This window comes from Electrophorus electricus, chromosome 6 (genome assembly GCF_013358815.1).
Source record: "Electrophorus electricus isolate fEleEle1 chromosome 6, fEleEle1.pri, whole genome shotgun sequence".
NCBI lineage: Eukaryota > Metazoa > Chordata > Actinopteri > Gymnotiformes > Gymnotidae > Electrophorus > Electrophorus electricus.
In genome coordinates this window covers 9,095,931-9,113,298 of record NC_049540.1, presented here as the reverse complement: position 1 = coordinate 9,113,298, position 17,368 = coordinate 9,095,931, and the positions used below count along the sequence as shown (strand labels likewise).

Genomic DNA, 17,368 nt, shown 5'->3' with positions numbered 1-17,368 from the left:
TGCTTTGAAAATGTTCAAAGAAGGTATCTTTTCACTCCTAAGATCATTGTCCCTTTATATGTGGCACAATGATGGAGGACAAAACTCTAAAAGGAGAGGCTCTAAACGTAATTAATCAGCTGGTTTTATGCCGAATCTGTTGTCATTTTGCGTGAGTCACCTTCCTTTGTGGTAAAGCTGCATAAAGCCTGCATGTTAACGCCTTTCAGCCAATCTGCAGAAAAGTGGGCATGAATTATTCACTGTCCACAGTGCCTTCTGTTGAAGAAGAGGTTTCTCACAGTTAATCATAACAGTCCGTTTCAGCCCTCTGCTTGGTGAGCTCAGTACCATCTAAAAGCTCTCTTAGGGTATGTGTGTAAGAGGGTACTTTTGGCTGTGGACTTTCACATATGGTGACTTGGCCTAACTATGCCTTTGTGGGTTTAGAAGATTATGTGAAAGTTTTTATTGACATGCACGTGTCAACTGTCACATGTGACATAATCATAATAAGACACAAATGAAAAATTTTCAGCAGTTAGGATTTTATGGACATCTACCTGTGGTTTAGGGAACAAATAGAGGCATAGGTATAAGTTTGTGTGTGTTGTGTGTGTGTGTACGTATGTGTGTGTGAGGTGTGTGTACGTATGTGGATGTGTGTGTATGCGTGAGTGCGTGTGTGTGTGTGTGTGTACGTATGTGTGTGTGTGTGTGTGCACGTTTGTATGTGCGCGTGTGTGTGTACGTATGTGTGTGTGTGCGCACGTGTTTGTGTGTGTGTGTGTGTGTGTGTGCACATGTTTGTGTGTGTGTGTGTGTGTGTGTGTGTGTGTGTACATGTGTATGTGTGTGTGCACGTGTTTGTGTGTGTGTGTGTGTGTACGTATGTGTGTGTGTGCGCGTGTTTGTGTGTGTGTGTACGTATGTGTGTGTGTGTGTGTGCATTTGTATGTGCGCGTGTGTGTGTACGTATGTGTGTGTGTGCGCACGTGTTTGTGTGTGTGGGTGTGTGTGTGTGTGTGTGTGTGTGTGCACATGTTTGTGTGTGTGTGTGTGTGTGTGTGTGTACATATGTGTGTGTGTGTGGTGCACGCGTTTTGTGTGGTGTTGCCGTGTGTACGTATGTGTGTGCGTGTGAGCATGTGTGTGTTAGGTGAACAAATAGCCAGATTATTCAACTGCTGGATCGCTCTCTCCATGTCTGGGCCATTACTAAAGTGCTCGTTCTCTGCCATCATCTGCGCTTTCGAGGCCAATTACACTACATATCCCTGCTGTCATTAGTGGGACGGTCAATAATCTGGCAGGGATGACCCTAATCACTCCTGCATGTGCGGCCCACACACTGACACACATGGAAACACACTCATTTCTCATGCTTTCTGAGCAAAAAAATACCAAACTAGGTTCTTCCCTGAGGTGGGCGCTCAATATCCACCTGACGGGTCTCCTAGCTTATGTATTATTAACAGGCAATAAAAGGTCCAAATAAAACCAGACACTCAGATATAGTTATATTGAATAGAGGACACTCAAATTGAGTTTGAAGGCCTCAAGGTCACTGCAATATTTCTGGAGACAGGCCCAGCAATAAATGAACCGTCCTAGGTGTGTGATAAACACAGGACTACTGGGAACGGACTGGGTGGATGGAAGGGGAAGAATAAAGCGAAAAAACAGTGAAAGAGCTAACTGGGCCTCGGAGACTCGTTAGAACTCCATTTTGGGATTCGGCACTTGCTTCAGACTGATAATCGACTGCTGATTGGCTGAAACGTGTAGCGTTAGTTCTTATTGGAGCGTGTGGGTGGAGGTCCAAAAGTGGGGAAGAGTGTGCAGAGAGTGACAGATTTCATGTGCAAAATCAGCTGCAAAGTAGAAACTAAAACTAAATGGCATATTGCAGTATGTAATGTACACAAAGGACCAATGTGAATTAGGAGAAAGGTCTGAGTACAGATGAATTTAGTTGTGGTTTAGTGCGTGATGGCTTTTAAGTGCTCAGGAGAGCAATTTGTGGCCTCAAACTGCTTCACTAAGCTCCTTGACATTGTTACAAACAGCTGGAAAATGTTTCAACAGAATCCTTACTTCAGGGCCTAAAGCACTAGCAAACAGTAATGATAATACATAGAATCATACTAACTGAGGACATATCAGGTGGCTTGTGTTAAGAGGTGGCAATAATGAACACAATATTAGAAGCATTCATTTGTAACTTTTATTAATGTAATTGTTGCGGCATCGCCACACTTTAAAAAATGAAGTAAACCATGAGAAGGACATTTTCATTAGTTTCATACAAGGACTTTTCAAACAGCTAGAGCATTTTTTGCCTGCCTTAAATGTGTTCTTGAATAATTAATACAAGCTAAATAATAAAAACACAAATTACCATGCTATACACAAGTCAGTGGTTTATCTGTGTTCCTCTGTTTTTACAAGAAAATTTATTTATGCTGTAAAACACTATTTATATCCACAGTGCACACTGACACACACTGAATGCCAAAACAAGACACGTCAAGCCTTACAATTTGTTAGCCAAAGGAGGTATTGTGTCACTTTCGCAACACATGAACTGCATTTAAAGTACTGAACATGTGCATTAACCCATCTCTCTGAGTCCCATATAGACACTATTCGAACAACACCTCCAATAAAGCCAGGTGTTTAGGCTGGTGAGGGAGCGTTAGCAGACCAGAAGTATGCCCCAGGGTAGCAGCCAGAGAAAAGGCCTCGGCGTCGGTGCTGTGTTTGTGTAAACTGTCACTTTAGCTGTCTGCTGTTGGCTCTTCTAAAGGGTTGCTTAATTTGTCTCCTTCACAAAGGAAGGCTTCATAGCACGGCTCAGGAAATGGCTGGACGTGAGCATCCAGAGATGCGACTTTAAAACAGCAGTGTGGCGGAGGTGTAAAAAACATATTGAAAAGAGACTGTGATCGTGACAAAAACTCCGGCTAACCGGCTTCTTTCAGACTTAATCGGAGACCGCTTGAATCAGCAGGCTTTGTAGTATTCTTTAAGATAACCTTGAAATAACTTAAGTTGAATTCTAACTCATTTCTTAAGAATTCAAGAATCCAGTGTTGTTTCCTAGGTTTAATAAATACAATATGAAATATTGAATGAATTCCTTTCATTTTCTCTTCTTCTTTCTTTGCCTCCTTTTGTTCCCTCTTCCATGCACCTCCGTCCTCCCGTCCTCCGTCCTCCGTCCGGCATCCCCGGCATTCCCCCCTGCCAGACGAGTTCAAGGTCGTTCTTGAAGCGACTGCCCCCCCGCACACTTCCTGCCGGTGAGCAGCGTGCACCTGCTCTGGGGCAGTGACTGGGACCTTCAGGCCCGCTACCGCCTGCTCCAGAGCTCCCTGGAGGCCCAGCGGTTCAAGATCCAGCGCACGGCCCGCAAGCTCTTCAGCCTGAGTGTCCGCTGCCACCACAAACCCCAACCAATCAGATGCCTAGAGAGAGGTGGGTTCTCAGCCCCGGCAATCCCTTCAAAGGGCAACGGATTGGAGGGTTCGAGGTTGGTGGAGTTCCTTTAAAGTATACTTGAACAATGTTTGGGCAAGAATCAAAATCTGAGAGAAAAGAAAACTACAAAATACACTAATATAAAATACACTAGATATTGGGATATTGCTGTGGCCCTTCAGAGTTAGTGTTTTCGTGATTTAATACCTAATTCCACACATGAGCTAATTTCCAAGCCCTCAATGATTCATACTGTATGCAGTAAGGCAGAAGTAAACACAAAACTTTTCAGCACCGTGGTCCACAGGACACCCCACATATAGCCCAGGTTTAACACTCCACATATAGCCCAGGTTTAACACTCCACATATAGCCCAGGTTTAAACACTCCACATATAGCCCAGGTTTAACACTCCACATATAGCCCAGGTTTATCACACCCACATATAGCCCAGGTTTAACACTCCACATACAGCCCAGGTTTAACACCCCACATATAGCCCAGGTTTAACACTCCACATATAGCCCAGGTTTAACACTCCACATATAGCCCAGGTTTAACACTCCACATATAGCCCAGGTTTAACAACATCACATATAGCCCAGGTTTAACACTCCACATATAGCCCCAGGTTTAACACTCCACATATAGCCCAGGTTTTAACACTCCACATATAGCCCCAGGTTTAACACTCCACATACAGCCCAGGTTTAACACTCCACATACAGCCCAGGTTTAACACCCCACATATAGCCCAGGTTTAACACGTTCACATATAGCCCAGGTTTAACACTCCACATATAGCCCAGGTTTAACACTCCACATATAGCCCAGGTTTAACACCCCACATATAGCCCAGGTTTAACACCCCACATATAGGCCAGGTTTAATACCCCACATATAGGCCAGGTTTAACACCACACATATAGCTCTGGTTTAACAGCTCAGATATACAGTGAATATTCAGGATTTGACAAGTTGGATGAATAGGAAGGAAAATGAACTTTTTTCCCTATAATGAACAAGCTCTATAACTTTCCTCATAATGGTCACAATCATTTTGAACGTGACAGCAGTCATACACCAGTCAGCAGTCTGTAAGACCCTGAGGACTTCCACCTTCACATCTAATGAAGTCTCCGTAATTAAGGCAGGAAAGGTTATATTAGCAGTAAGGCACAGAGCTAACGGGTTTAATGGCTGTGGCCAGCTGGAAAAAGTTTATTAGAAAAAAAATGGACTTTATTGTAAAAGTGACTATGCACTGTACTAACCTGATACTGTTAACACACCTTAAACATTTCATTTCAGTTTTAATGGTGCAAAGGTGACACCACAGTCACCTGAGAAACTAGGAAAACTTAATGACAAGAATTTGCTGACCTCACAGCTCATTAGCATCCTTCAGATTTCAAAGGCAGCCAATAAGATAGGCCCAGCTCACCAACCCCTGCAAGCAGAGAACACACGGTGAAGCTGCGTTCCTGTTCAAATCATTATGTTTCATTAGCGACACGACTAAAAAACTGCATACAAATTCTGTTCAAGGCTCTTGTTGGGGTTGGGGTGCAGATAAGACTAAGCAAAATCCCGAACTAACACAACAGATAAGAGAGGACAATATATTCTCAGAAAAAAACAAACAAACAAAAAAACAAAGATAAAATCTGAAAAAACTGATTAGTCACATGAAAAGCTTTTAAATGCATCAAAAATAAGCGGAGCATGCAGGGGGTTGTGCATGCGTACAGGAGGGGGGAGGGGCATGGATTCCCATGGTCGGGTGGAGGCATGAGCGTCAGCTGCTGGAAGATGAAGGCAGCACACCCACGCCTGAATGGTAGCTTTAACAAGGTCTGTGAAGAAGTGTTATCAAAGGCAGGCAGAGCATAAGCAGGACTCCATGGGGCAAGGGCGTGTGATAGCATTCTGGGGAAGGGGCAACCAGAGAGGTAGACAAGCGGAGGACAGAGTGAGAGCAATAGGTAGAGAGAGAGAGAGAGAGAGAGATGAGAGAGAGAGAGGGTGAGGGGGGGGGGGAGCGAGAGAGAGAGGGAGAGAGATGAACTTGGGGTGCTAGGGGTATAAGCCGGAATAGAGGAATGTGGTGCTCTATAATTCTATGTAAACACAGACCCAAGCCATATCAGCACTGTGTAGCATAGCAGAACAAAATGTTCACTCAAATTTTCTGCCCTAATTCTAAATGCACTGCTTTAAAGTAAAATAATGTTGGTTTTACTGAAGGCAGAGAGTCTGTTCCTGTGTATGAGAAAGGCCTATTTTCACAGTTCAAAGTCAGACTTGGCTAGTTTAACATAGATCTAGAGCACCAAATTAGCATCCACTTTGAATAAACTCAAATGTGGATTGCAAACTGGGTAATAATTTCTTCCTGGTAAAACTCTAGAGAAAGATGAAGGGCTTGAAAACACTTTTGCATGGGTATAGTTTCTGTTTTGAAATAATGTCGTATTGAGTATGCCTAATTGAGACAGATTTCCGTCAAATCTTTCAAATATCATAGCCGTCAGCGCCAACAATACTGGGACTCAATTAAGAATTGAAAACGATAACTTGCAATGCTGAAAGTTTTAGACCTCTGAAAAGTTTGTTTTGTGAAGACATATGCCTGTCAAATCTCTAAAGACAGACTCAGACTGAGAACATTAATCTTCCTGAACATTGTGTTTAAATTGAAAACTGCTTAGTGTGTATTCTTATGGAGTTTTAAAAGGGTACTGGATGACATTATAGAGATCTGGATATCTTATTTAACTTTTTTTTTGTCCCTGAATGGCTCTTTTGACCTTCTGTGGCAGTAGCACAAGTGTAAATTATATTTCTGTAACTACGTCTACATGGATTCAAATGCCTTTTACCCTTGAACATGGCATGTCTGTTTGTGCACATAACTTAAGAAGCAGTTTGTTTGCACAGCTGATGAAGGACCTCTACCAGAAACACCCTGTTTCTCTGGAAGCCTTATGTACTACATTGCAATTTTTACCATCTTCACATCTTTAACCACAATACACTGTAGTTACTCACGGGGATCGTTTTCAAATATCGCCCACAATATGTCCCCCACAGTATTAAAACTACTGACAGGTAAAGTGAATAACATTGATTATCTTGTTACAGTAGCACCTGTCAAGGGGTAGGAGATATTAGGCAGCAAGTGAACAGTCAGTTCTTGAAGATGTGTTGAATCCGAGTGACTTTGACAAGGGACAAATCATAATGTCTAAATGATTGGTGAGAGCATTTCCGAAACGGCACATATTGCAGGGTGTTTTCCCAGTACGCAGTTGTTAGTGCCTACCAAAATTAATAGAAGGAAGGCCAACTGATGAACTGATAACATGATCATGGGTACTAAGGCTGATTCACGGGCATTGGGAACAATCCCACAAAAGAGCTTTGTAATGCAATTAGCCATAAAAAAAATAATATTGGCTATGATAGAAAACCATGATATGGCTATGAAAGAAAGTTCTGTTTCTTCCTGTTTATTAAGCCCTTGCTCTGTATATTAATGTACAGCTGCAGACTGGCCAGCCTGCCCATGCTGACCCCTGTTTACCATCAAAAGTGCCTACAGTAGGTCTGTAAGAATCACAGCTGGGTCATGGAGCACTGGAAGAACATGGCCTGCTCTGATGAGTCACATTTTCTTCACATCATGTGGAGGGTTGGGTGCATGGGCATCACTTACCTGGGGAATTGGCAGCAACAGGATGCACTATGGAAGAGGCATGCTGGTGGAGGCAGGGAAAGTTCTGCTGGTAAAATTTGGGTCCTGGCATTCATGTGCATGTTATTTTGACATGTACCACCTACTGAAACATTGACGCAGACCCCTTCGTGGCAAAGGTATTCCCTAAAGGCAGTAGCCTCTGTCAACAGAATAATGCACCCTGCCACACTACAAAGATTGTTCAAGAATGGTATTGACTTGGCCTCCAAATTCCCCAGGTCTCAATCCGATCAAGCATCTGTGGGATGTGCTGGAAAACAAGTCCAATCCATGGAGGCTTCAGCTCACAACTTATGCGACTTAAAGGATGTACTGCTAACATCTTGGTGCCAGATACCACAGGAGACCTCCAGAGGTCTTGCGGAGTTCATGCCTCAACAGGACAGAATTGTTTTCACACACGAGGGGCAACCACACAGTATTAGGCAGGTGGTTTTAATGTTATGGTTGATCAGCAGTAGTTGCTGAATTTGAATTTGGCATGTAGGCCTAGAAGCAAAAAGAATGTGGAAGGTTAAAGCCAAGGCTGTCCCACTAGTGAGAAAAGCACTTGGGGCTGTGACCCCTAAAGCGCAGGCGGGGCTCAAGTGAATTCCAGAAATGGCAACACCGATCTCAGACAGAAAGAGCACTATCCAAGGAATGGCAAAAATACTGTGGCGCACACTCAAACTCCCAGTCCTCTGAGGAAAAAATGATTTCACCACCCACGGAAAGGGTGAGACAGGAATTATTATTATTATAACAATAAAACTGGCTATTTTAAAAGGCTTTGACATTTATGATAGAGTTTAGAGAACCCTGGATTCATAGTGAGCTTGCTGAAGCCCAGTCCTTGTAGGGTACACAATGCCTCGCAGTTCTGTTTCTTCCTGTTTATTAAGACCTGCTGTGTGTGCAGAGACCACAGCCATGTGCTCTCCTCGAAGGACTACAGTCTGACACTGGTGTCCTACAGGGAGAACCTGGAGGACTTCACAATAATCCTTCCTGAAGATTATTAGGATCTAATGAGGGAGGTTACACCTGAGACAGAGTCATCATCAGCTATGCCTGGAGTACTGGGCCATTACTAGCAGTAACAGTAAAAATTCAGGTTTTAAAGACATCACTTATTATATCTTTTACCATGACAAAGACATAATTTATAATATCATTTACCATGCAAAAGACATCACTTAAACTATCTTTTAATAAGCAATTTCTTTTACTAAGCCTTCTTTTAGCCTTCTTTTACTAAAGACTTTTCCGAATGTGTTCTGACTGCATGTCATACCAGCCGTGAAATATTAGCCATGAAATAAAAGCAAATAACTCCAGGAAAGCAGTTTCAAGTTCACTACAGTCTCTGCAGAACACACGCTGTCTGCTAATTGCATTAGAAGTTCTTACATAGAAATGGCCAGTGTAGGTACGCGGCATTTGTGGATCTAGTTGGGCCTGCTGGGCTGTCACTCAGGATATCCCAAGTGACTTGCTCTTTGCCTGGAAGCGAGAGGGATGTGGCTGCCTGTCCAGGGAGGAGTTTCCTGCTGACAGTGAGCAGAAACAAGTGGCTCATTATTGGGACCAAACTGCCCCACGCTCCATTCAGCCTCAAGAGCAGAGGTTATACAACTGCGCTGGGCTCTGCAGGCAGATAAAATAAACGGCGACGCCAGTTCTAGGACTCCAGGCCACAAGTGAGAAATGCACCATCCCATGGTGCAAACCATTAAAGCACCTGACGCCACACCATAGTGAGTCTGATAATACAAACCATCAGGGAGGTGATTCTTAGTATAGATGTGCAGAACGCACAACATCAGACACGGTACTGAAAATCTGGCAGTTGCGTCTACGAGCGTGCACCTGCTATTTCCGTCCCCGAACCTCGTTATCTGGTGCGCCATTATTTGAGGGGTTTGCTCCTGCCCATTGCGAGGAAAGAACCTCTGCCAATGTACTAGAACATCTGGCTTCGCAAGTCCACAAAGAAATGGAAAGTTTCCGAGGGAAGAAATCCGACTCAGCAAATTGGCGGCTTTTGTTCAATTAACGCCCCTTTCACGAGTCCCGCAGTTTCTTCCTAGGAAAAGTGCGCACAAGCACTGCTGCCACGCTGGATTGAAACAGCTGATGCATAAAGTTTAATGCCTCAGCACTTCAAGGAAAATTTTGTCTTCAGGGCAGGAAGTGGAATGAGGTTTTTCTGTCTGTCCGGTTTCGGTGAATCTACAGGGGGGATCTGCAGTGAAGGCCAGTGGAACACTTGGTGACATCAGCAAAATGAGATGGCCTACAAGACAAGTAGATAAAAGTTTTCATAGCAGAAGTGTGTGCAGTTATTAAAATTTAAGAAACCTGTATGTGTAAAATCTGACCCAGCCCGATATGCAGATATTTAAGGCTAAAAAGCAAATTGCAAAAGAGCACTTGGCTAAATGTGAAATATGAAATATCTCCCAGTGCTCCACACTTTGGAGAAGTGTTGCCATTTTGGGGCAGAACAGAACACATCTGTAAAGCTGGTGTGGAATTTAATCAAACAGGGTGGCTCAATTAAATGAGGAACCAAAGCGTGGTGCCCATCTCTGCTTCTGTGAAGCTCTGGCCCACAGTTATTGCCCCGGCTGAACGCTTACTGTAATTGTAGTCGTTTGTCATTAGTTGTACCTGATAAACAGTGGGTGGAATGGCATCTACTGGGAGAGAAAGAAAGCGAGGGAGGAGAGAGAGAAAGAGAGAGAGAGGGTAGGAGAGAAGGCGTAAATGCAGTTTTTGTTCATCTTCACTGTACAGTACACCCACACACCTCTCCTCGCTGAGTTAACAGTCATACACCTTGCAGATATGCTCTTCCCAATGTGCGGTACAGCTCAATTATCAGGTGAATGCACAGCTGGATCAATGGATGAATGGACGTGACCTGTGCAGCAACCCAGATAGGAGATTAAATCCCAAAGCTGACACTGCTGCGGATGGACGTGGACCGAGCACTTGTACAGCGAGCGCATAGGAGCAGCCTGTAGCCACGTGGCTGTGCACATGCAGTGCATCTCAGGCTTGTGGCAGCAGGCAGTGAAGTGGCACTGATGGAAATGGCAGTGGAGAACCGGTACCCCAGGGCTGTGGAGTTCCTTCCTATTCAAATGAAAGAAGAGCTTTCCCTTTCCAAACACAGAAAACTCAGATTCTTTCCTTTCATTATTGTCCTCTGCCTCCTTCTGCTCTGTCTTTCTGTCTGTCTGTTTCTCAGTGTCTGCCTGCCTCTCACACTCTCAATTCAGTTGAGCTTCAATTTGATGGCTTTATTGGCATGACTATATCATGTACATTATTGACAAGGGATAGAAAGGCAAAGCTTTCATGGCTTTATAGTTTAACTGGTTGAATGGATTTAACAACAGTAAATGCAGTGGTTGAAAAAAAACCCCTAAAATAAATACAACAATAATAATAATTTCCTATTTTCTTAACTTTCTCTCTTTCTTTCTCTCCCTTTTACACTCTCTTTCATCCTCTCTTTCTCTTTCCATCTCTTACCCCTCACACCCATGCCAGTGGACCTTTCTGACGATGCACGTCAGCTGCACTGTGCATCAAAAGCTGTCTGATAGCCCATTTCCAGCACGAGAATGGGCTCTGACTCGTGAAAACTAACAGCATTCGTTTCCAGCCATTTCCATGCCAGTGCCTGTGGCAAACTCTGCTCTTCTGCAAAAAAAAGACAAATAATAATGGGAAAATAAAAGCGCCACACTTCTCTGAAATCACATATTGATGCAAAACAGAATATAGCATATTCTAGTCGAGTGCTTCAAATCACATAAAATTGGCTTATTGCAAATAAATATGAAAAGACAATATTAAATGCCCCCAGAGATCGAACTGGCCCTCCAGCATAAATGTTTTAATCGGCAGCAAAGTTTGAAGTGCATTGAAAGTAAAATTACATTTTGGTAATACTCAGATATCAGAATCAGTTATATAGATTGAATGTTTCCATTAGGAACAGTTGACAACCAGAACCACATATGAACAGAAAAACAACAACATTAACAGCAACAGCAGCATTAATCTGTTTCCTCTCTGGATTTATTTGTTCTGCCTTACAGTAATATGAGAATGACCAGCAGTACAACAAATCATACATGTAATTCATTTTTTCTGTGGGTATTTCTCTGCAGAGGAGACTCAACAAATACAAAGTGAATATATCATGAACCCAGATGGAGGTGCTCAGTGTCCACTATTTGAACTGGAAGCTTAAACAGTATGGACAAGAAATTTTTCATTTCGCCGGTTTTCCCCACTGAATATCTTGTTGATCTCTGTTTTATGGTTTTCCCATCCCTGTGCCCTTACCATGGAATTATTTCATAAAGGTCTTCTGCATTTTTTCCCCAGTATTTTCAAAAGTGAAGAAGTCGAAAAGGTCAGGATGAAGTAGATCGCTCCACAGTAGAAATGAACGCGCAGCCTTTCTTTTCTCCAGCACCCCATATGAGGTCACCCGAGCAATGTAGTTCCACACTGATACGATAAACTTTATAAAATATAAGACCCCAAACTAAAGGATTGTTTTGCTGTTTTCACAGTTTGATTTATTTCTTTAGACAGCTTCCTTTGAAGTTAATTCACTGAGTTTGTGAAATGTACAAAGCATTTTTTGAAACCATCAGCCTGTGCCTAAATAATTGATGATATTAATATTATATTAGATGATATTAAATATGTAGTTGTAGTCTCATTTTTCAGATCTTTGCTCTGCAGACATTGTCAGTGTTGAGTGAAGTCAGAATATGAAATTGCAACTCGATCACGAGTTTTACAGTGCATAATCCCTTAAGTGCAAATGACATTTTGCCTCTAACTCTGCTGCAGTAGCCTTGGCACAAAAGCATAGTTTCTGTGTGAAGAATGCTGTCACCTTAACTGCCAGCTCCCTGGTTGATGGTTTTATTGGAGATGGCTTGAGATCCTCCTGATCTGTGGAGAGATGGGGGTCATCAGTCTTTACTACCTGGGTTCACCAGTGTGTCACCATAACCTTGAGTCTGCTGTCTCACTCATATCAGATGCCCTCCCCCCCCCCCCCCCCCAGTCCATAGGAGAACTTCCAGAGCCTGTCAAAATGACAAGGAGGAACGCCCAAGGGGAGGTGCGCGATTTGCATAGAGAAATAAAATTGGGGCTTCTCTTTTGACAGAGTATATTATCCGTTTTACTGATTGGTCTGTAACAAACAGCAGTAGCCTGTGACGGTTACTTAATCCTCTGTAACTGCAAGCGCCAGGGCTAAACTGTGCATTACTAATGGGCCGTTTTATCCACTTTGTCTTTGTTCGCCTGTGTCCCGCCCCCCCCCACAGATCTGTGCTACAGTGGCTTAACCGGGTGCAGTCGTTCCTCTACTGCAACGAGAACGGCTTCTGGGGCACCTTCCTAGAGAGCCAGCGCACATGTGTGTGCCACACGGGCGTGACGCTGTGCCAGCGCCCCATCCCCTGCGTGATCGGCGGCAACAACAGCTGCGCTATGTGCAGCCTGGCCAACATCTCGCAGTGCGGCTCGTGTAACAAGGGCTACAAGCTGTACCGCGGGCGCTGTGAGCCGCAGAACGTGGACTCGGAGCGCAGCGAGCAGTTCATCAGCTTCGAGACGGACCTGGACTTCCAGGACCTTGAGCTCAAGTACCTGCTGCAGAAGATGGACTCACGCCTGTACATCCACACCACATTCATCAGCAACGAGGTGCGCCTGGAGACGTTCTTTGACCCGCGCTGGCGCAAGCGCATGTCGCTGACGTTGAAGAGCAACAAGAACCGCATGGACTACCTGCACATGATGGTGGGCCTGTCCATGAAGATCTGTCAGATGCGCAACAGCAGCGTGGACCCCATGTTCTTCGTCTATGTCAACCCATTCAGCGGCAGCCACTCAGAGGGCTGGAGCATGCCCTTCGGGGAGCACGGCTACCCACGCTGGGAGAAGGTGCGCCTGCAGAGCTCGCAGTGCTTCAACTGGACTCTGCTGCTGGGGAACCGCTGGAAGACCTTCTTCGAGACGGTGCACATCTACCTGCGCAGCCGAGCCAAGGTGCCCACCATCCTGCGCAACGACACCGGCCAGGGCCCCGTGGACCTGTCTGACCCCAACAAGCGGCAGATCTACATCAAGATCTCCGACATCCAGGTGTACGGCTACAGCCTGCGCTTCAATGCCGACCTACTGCGCAGTGCTGTGCAGCAGGTCAACCAGTCCTACACGCAGGGGACCCAGTTCTACTCGTCCTCGTCCATCATGTTACTGCTGCTGGACATAAGGGAGAGGATTAACCGCCTGGCCCCTCCGGTGGCCCCTGGGAAACCCCAGCTGGACCTCTTCTCCTGCATGCTAAAGCACCGGCTGAAGCTCACCAACAGCGAGATGATCCGTGTCAACCATGCCCTGGACATGTACAACACAGAAATCTTGAAACAGTCAGACCATCTAACTACCAAACTTTGCTGAAATTTAAAGTGAGAGAAAACGCAAATCTACTACTGAATAGACCATCACAGAACAAAACGAGACAAAACAGTTCCTTTTTATTTTCCCTTGGTTTTTTTTTTGGTTTTTTTCATTTGGGACCTTTTTGTTCTGCTTTTTGATGTACTATTAACAACTTTGTAAGTGTAATTGTTAAATACGAAACTAAAATACAGAAATTAAGCCTTTTAGCTCACTAAAAGATTAATGAAAAAAAGAACATGACTGTATCATATGTGTCCAAGCATGTCTGTCACTTCTTAATGGAGCATTAAGAGAAAAAAAAAAAAAAAGAATTCTGGTGACAACGAGGCCTTGATATTACTCAGAGGGGGAAAAGGTACATTTGAAACTGCCATTCTTTACTGGGTAACATTTTTAATGATGTAACAAAGCAGACCAGAGATTCATCTTTTACTTTGAAAACTTGTAAAGCAAGATGTGTCATAACATGCAAAGAACGCATTTCACTGGCTTCACGCTTCTATGATTTTAAAAACAAAAAGATTCCACTAGCTGTACAGTGTTTCTTCATTCTCCTCGTAGACATCCCTCTGAGTGTGACTCCAGTACAGGCATGTGACAAAGCAGCGCAGAGTGGCTTTCCTCTAAAACACACTCAGTTGTTTATAGCTCTAGTTTTGTTGATGCCTAACGCTAATCGCCGTTTTGCTAGCTGGACGTGTCTTTTGAGAGTGAAGGACTCTAACCTAAGCTGAAACCTGTGTGTCGGGCTACCTCCAGTGTGTTTTGAAGTTCCATTCCTGTTCTTGAGTAAGCTGCAGTCCCTGAGCACAGTGTCTGCGGTCTGAAGAGCAACACCGATGCTCCATCGTACAGCTTCGCAAAGTGTGTACTGCCTCCAGTTACTGGTGTGTCACTGTTGTGTTAAGGTTTATTTTTGTTTGTTTTCTTCTTCTACTTTTTCCATTGTCAAAAACAGATTTTGCTGAACATTTTGGGTGTCATACTCGCGAGACATAAAGCCATACATTTCCTAGAGGGATGTCAGAATAAAGGAGAGGCTTGTATGCATTTATTTTGTGAAAAATGTCCTATATGTTTTGTACATTTCTTTTCAGAGCACAGTGGTCCGAGGGAACGTTTTCAGTGGTGGACAGGGGCATGGCAATGAAACATCTCTCCATTTCCATAAATGACAGAAAAAGTAAAAGCTTTGAATAACTGTTATGAACATTGATTTTAGGCTCACGATCACCTCTATGCCATAGAAACGCTTAATTTTGCAACCTCTGTTTTTCAGTCCAGTTCAGGTCTGACATTGTGAAATGGAATACTCATTCTAAATGTAAAATGTTATGTTTTGTACTAAAATAACCTACATCATTATTATTATTATTATTATTATTATTATTATTATTATTTGGGTCTTATTAAGTGCCTGTTACCTATCCCTTTAACCCTTTGTAAGAGGTTTTCTGCTGATACACTGCTCTCCTCTGCTGTCTGCTTTTCACCTGTATGCCCTGTGTGCTCCATCATCTCCACCGCTGTGCTCCGTTAGTCAGGATGAAGTGGACAGAAGGGAAGCTTTGCCAGTTCTCACCGTATTCTGCATGTGTTTAAACGAGAACCATCTGGAAGGAGGCTTCCGGCCTTCTCCTTTAATTAAAACACTTAAGACGTATATTATATGTGTAAATAGCTACATCGCCTCGGTACGACCGTGGAACCAAAAGCTTTTCTTAGATCTCTGCAAAGTCTGTTGGGAGTGGCTTCAGTTCGTAATTAAGACCCAGCGACTCTAGCACAAGGTACGAAAGAATCACACAAGACCCCCCCCCCCCCCCCCCCCCCCTCCGAAAATTATGTTCTTGCAATGGAAGAGGAAAGACCGCCAGCCGGTACAACCTCTCCTTAATAAAACACACCTCACCGCACACACAAGCACACAAGCTGCCCCTTCTTACTGTTCTTTTACACGATATCATGTACAATACAGCCCCATCTTCCAGTAGGTCTTTCAATGGGTCTGATTGGCAAACAGCTTTCAATACCTTGTGTATGTAATTTCTGCTGTTCTGTTTAAAAAAAAGAAGAAAAAAAAACCTATATCAGCTTTCTTCAAATGAATGTTTCATAATAATCTATTTCTCATTAAAAATGCTATATTTAATATGAAGAGCAGTGCTTGTCTCTACCACTTCTAAGTAAGGCTGCAGGGTGCAGTTTGTAGAACAAAGCAGGACAAAAATCTATTGGGCTGATGTCTGTCAGGCATTTTCAGATAACAGGTTTTAGTTACTACTTTGTCTCTTTTTAGATCAATCAAAGAATCAATTTTATTGGCCAGGTATGCACTTTTTACTTGGTGAGTACACTTATAATATATGGAGATCGAGCCGACACTGAACTACACACAGATATACACAAGAAGAACAGGAAATCCATAGGAATAAGCTAAACCTAGATACAAAAGGTCCAATAAGGTCTATAAAAGAATAGAGGTGTAAAAAGAAATATTGAATAAGTACATATGTGGAAGGTCTGTGACATAACCATGACAACAGTTTAGTCTTTTGGGCTCTTCAAGCAACCCCACACTGCAGGTTGAGGACAGTTTTGGTCTGTCAGATCATGTCACGATTCCCTCCGTGAAGCCCGAGATCTGCTCTGCTCTCCTGCGTCTCTTCCTCTCCTCTGTGGCCCTCCCTTGCATCGTGTGTGTTCACAGGCACATACAGTGCCCAGCCAGAGCCCTGAGCTCCGTCCTGCAGCTCGCTTTTGATTCAATGAGCATTTCCTACTAAGAATTAGAACTAAAATTAATTGGCTGTCTGCCTCAGGACGTTCAGTGTGATGTTATTTGGTTTCCACTGGAACAAAAGGCTAACGAAGGAAGTAAACGTTCTCGCTCTCTCACGCTCTCGCTGTTCTGTATATCTCCCTTTGTTTTGTTGCAGGTATAGAATAGCAAAAGCCTGACTCTCACTGTGTCCTTAACCAGAAGTATTAAACCAAGAAAAGCAGTTAAGGTTTCATTTCAAATGAGAAAAATGCCAAGGGGTTACAAGTTAGAGGGAAATTTCAGATATGTATACACTTCTCTGAGAAACTAATGCACTAGAAGTGAGAAATAGATAATTTAATACTCAAGGGAAAATATCCTTGCGTTACATCTAAATTTGCCACTGCAGCACAGGAGTAGACCAGAGAAGAGAAGCACAGTAACTGTATTACATTTGACGCCTTAACCAAACGCCGCACCGTCTGCCTCGAGGGTCTCTGCAAGGAAAGCAAACAATGTCCTGCACAAGGTGCTGCCGTGATCAGCTTAAGAAGCATGCTCAAGCTGGCCATGAATGAGAGAGAAAACATTTCATGAGCGTGCAGCTATTTCTGAGGCTATTTAGCAACCTCTTATCAAAGGCTTTGGTAGCCAAAGCAGAGTGAGCAGGTAATGAGTCAAGGTGCGGACGGTGCTTTCGAAGGAGAGCATGCTGGACTGGAGATCCAGAGATCTGTAGATCTAATTCACGAAGAGTGGATATTGATTATCCGCACTGGAGGTTTTTCACATAACTGTAGCCGAAGCAGTATACCAACAGAGTAAACTCAAAAAAGAGAATTTTTTTACAGTTAAACTGAGCCACACATTCAGTCATTTTTTC

General features: G+C 43.6%; 1 protein-coding gene across 1 annotated transcript in view; it reads left to right on the top strand.

Annotated features, from left to right (window-relative positions):
* The window catches only part of brinp1 (bone morphogenetic protein/retinoic acid inducible neural-specific 1), a 90,781-nt gene extending 75,844 nt beyond the window's left edge, over positions 1-14,937 (top strand). The window contains 3 exon segments of the mRNA XM_035527592.1: positions 3,233-3,258; positions 3,261-3,514; positions 12,578-14,937. Coding sequence (XP_035383485.1) covers positions 3,233-3,258; positions 3,261-3,514; positions 12,578-13,718 — 1,421 coding nt within the window. The 3' untranslated portion in view covers positions 13,719-14,937.
* Positions 14,938-17,368: the final 2,431 nt, after the last annotated feature.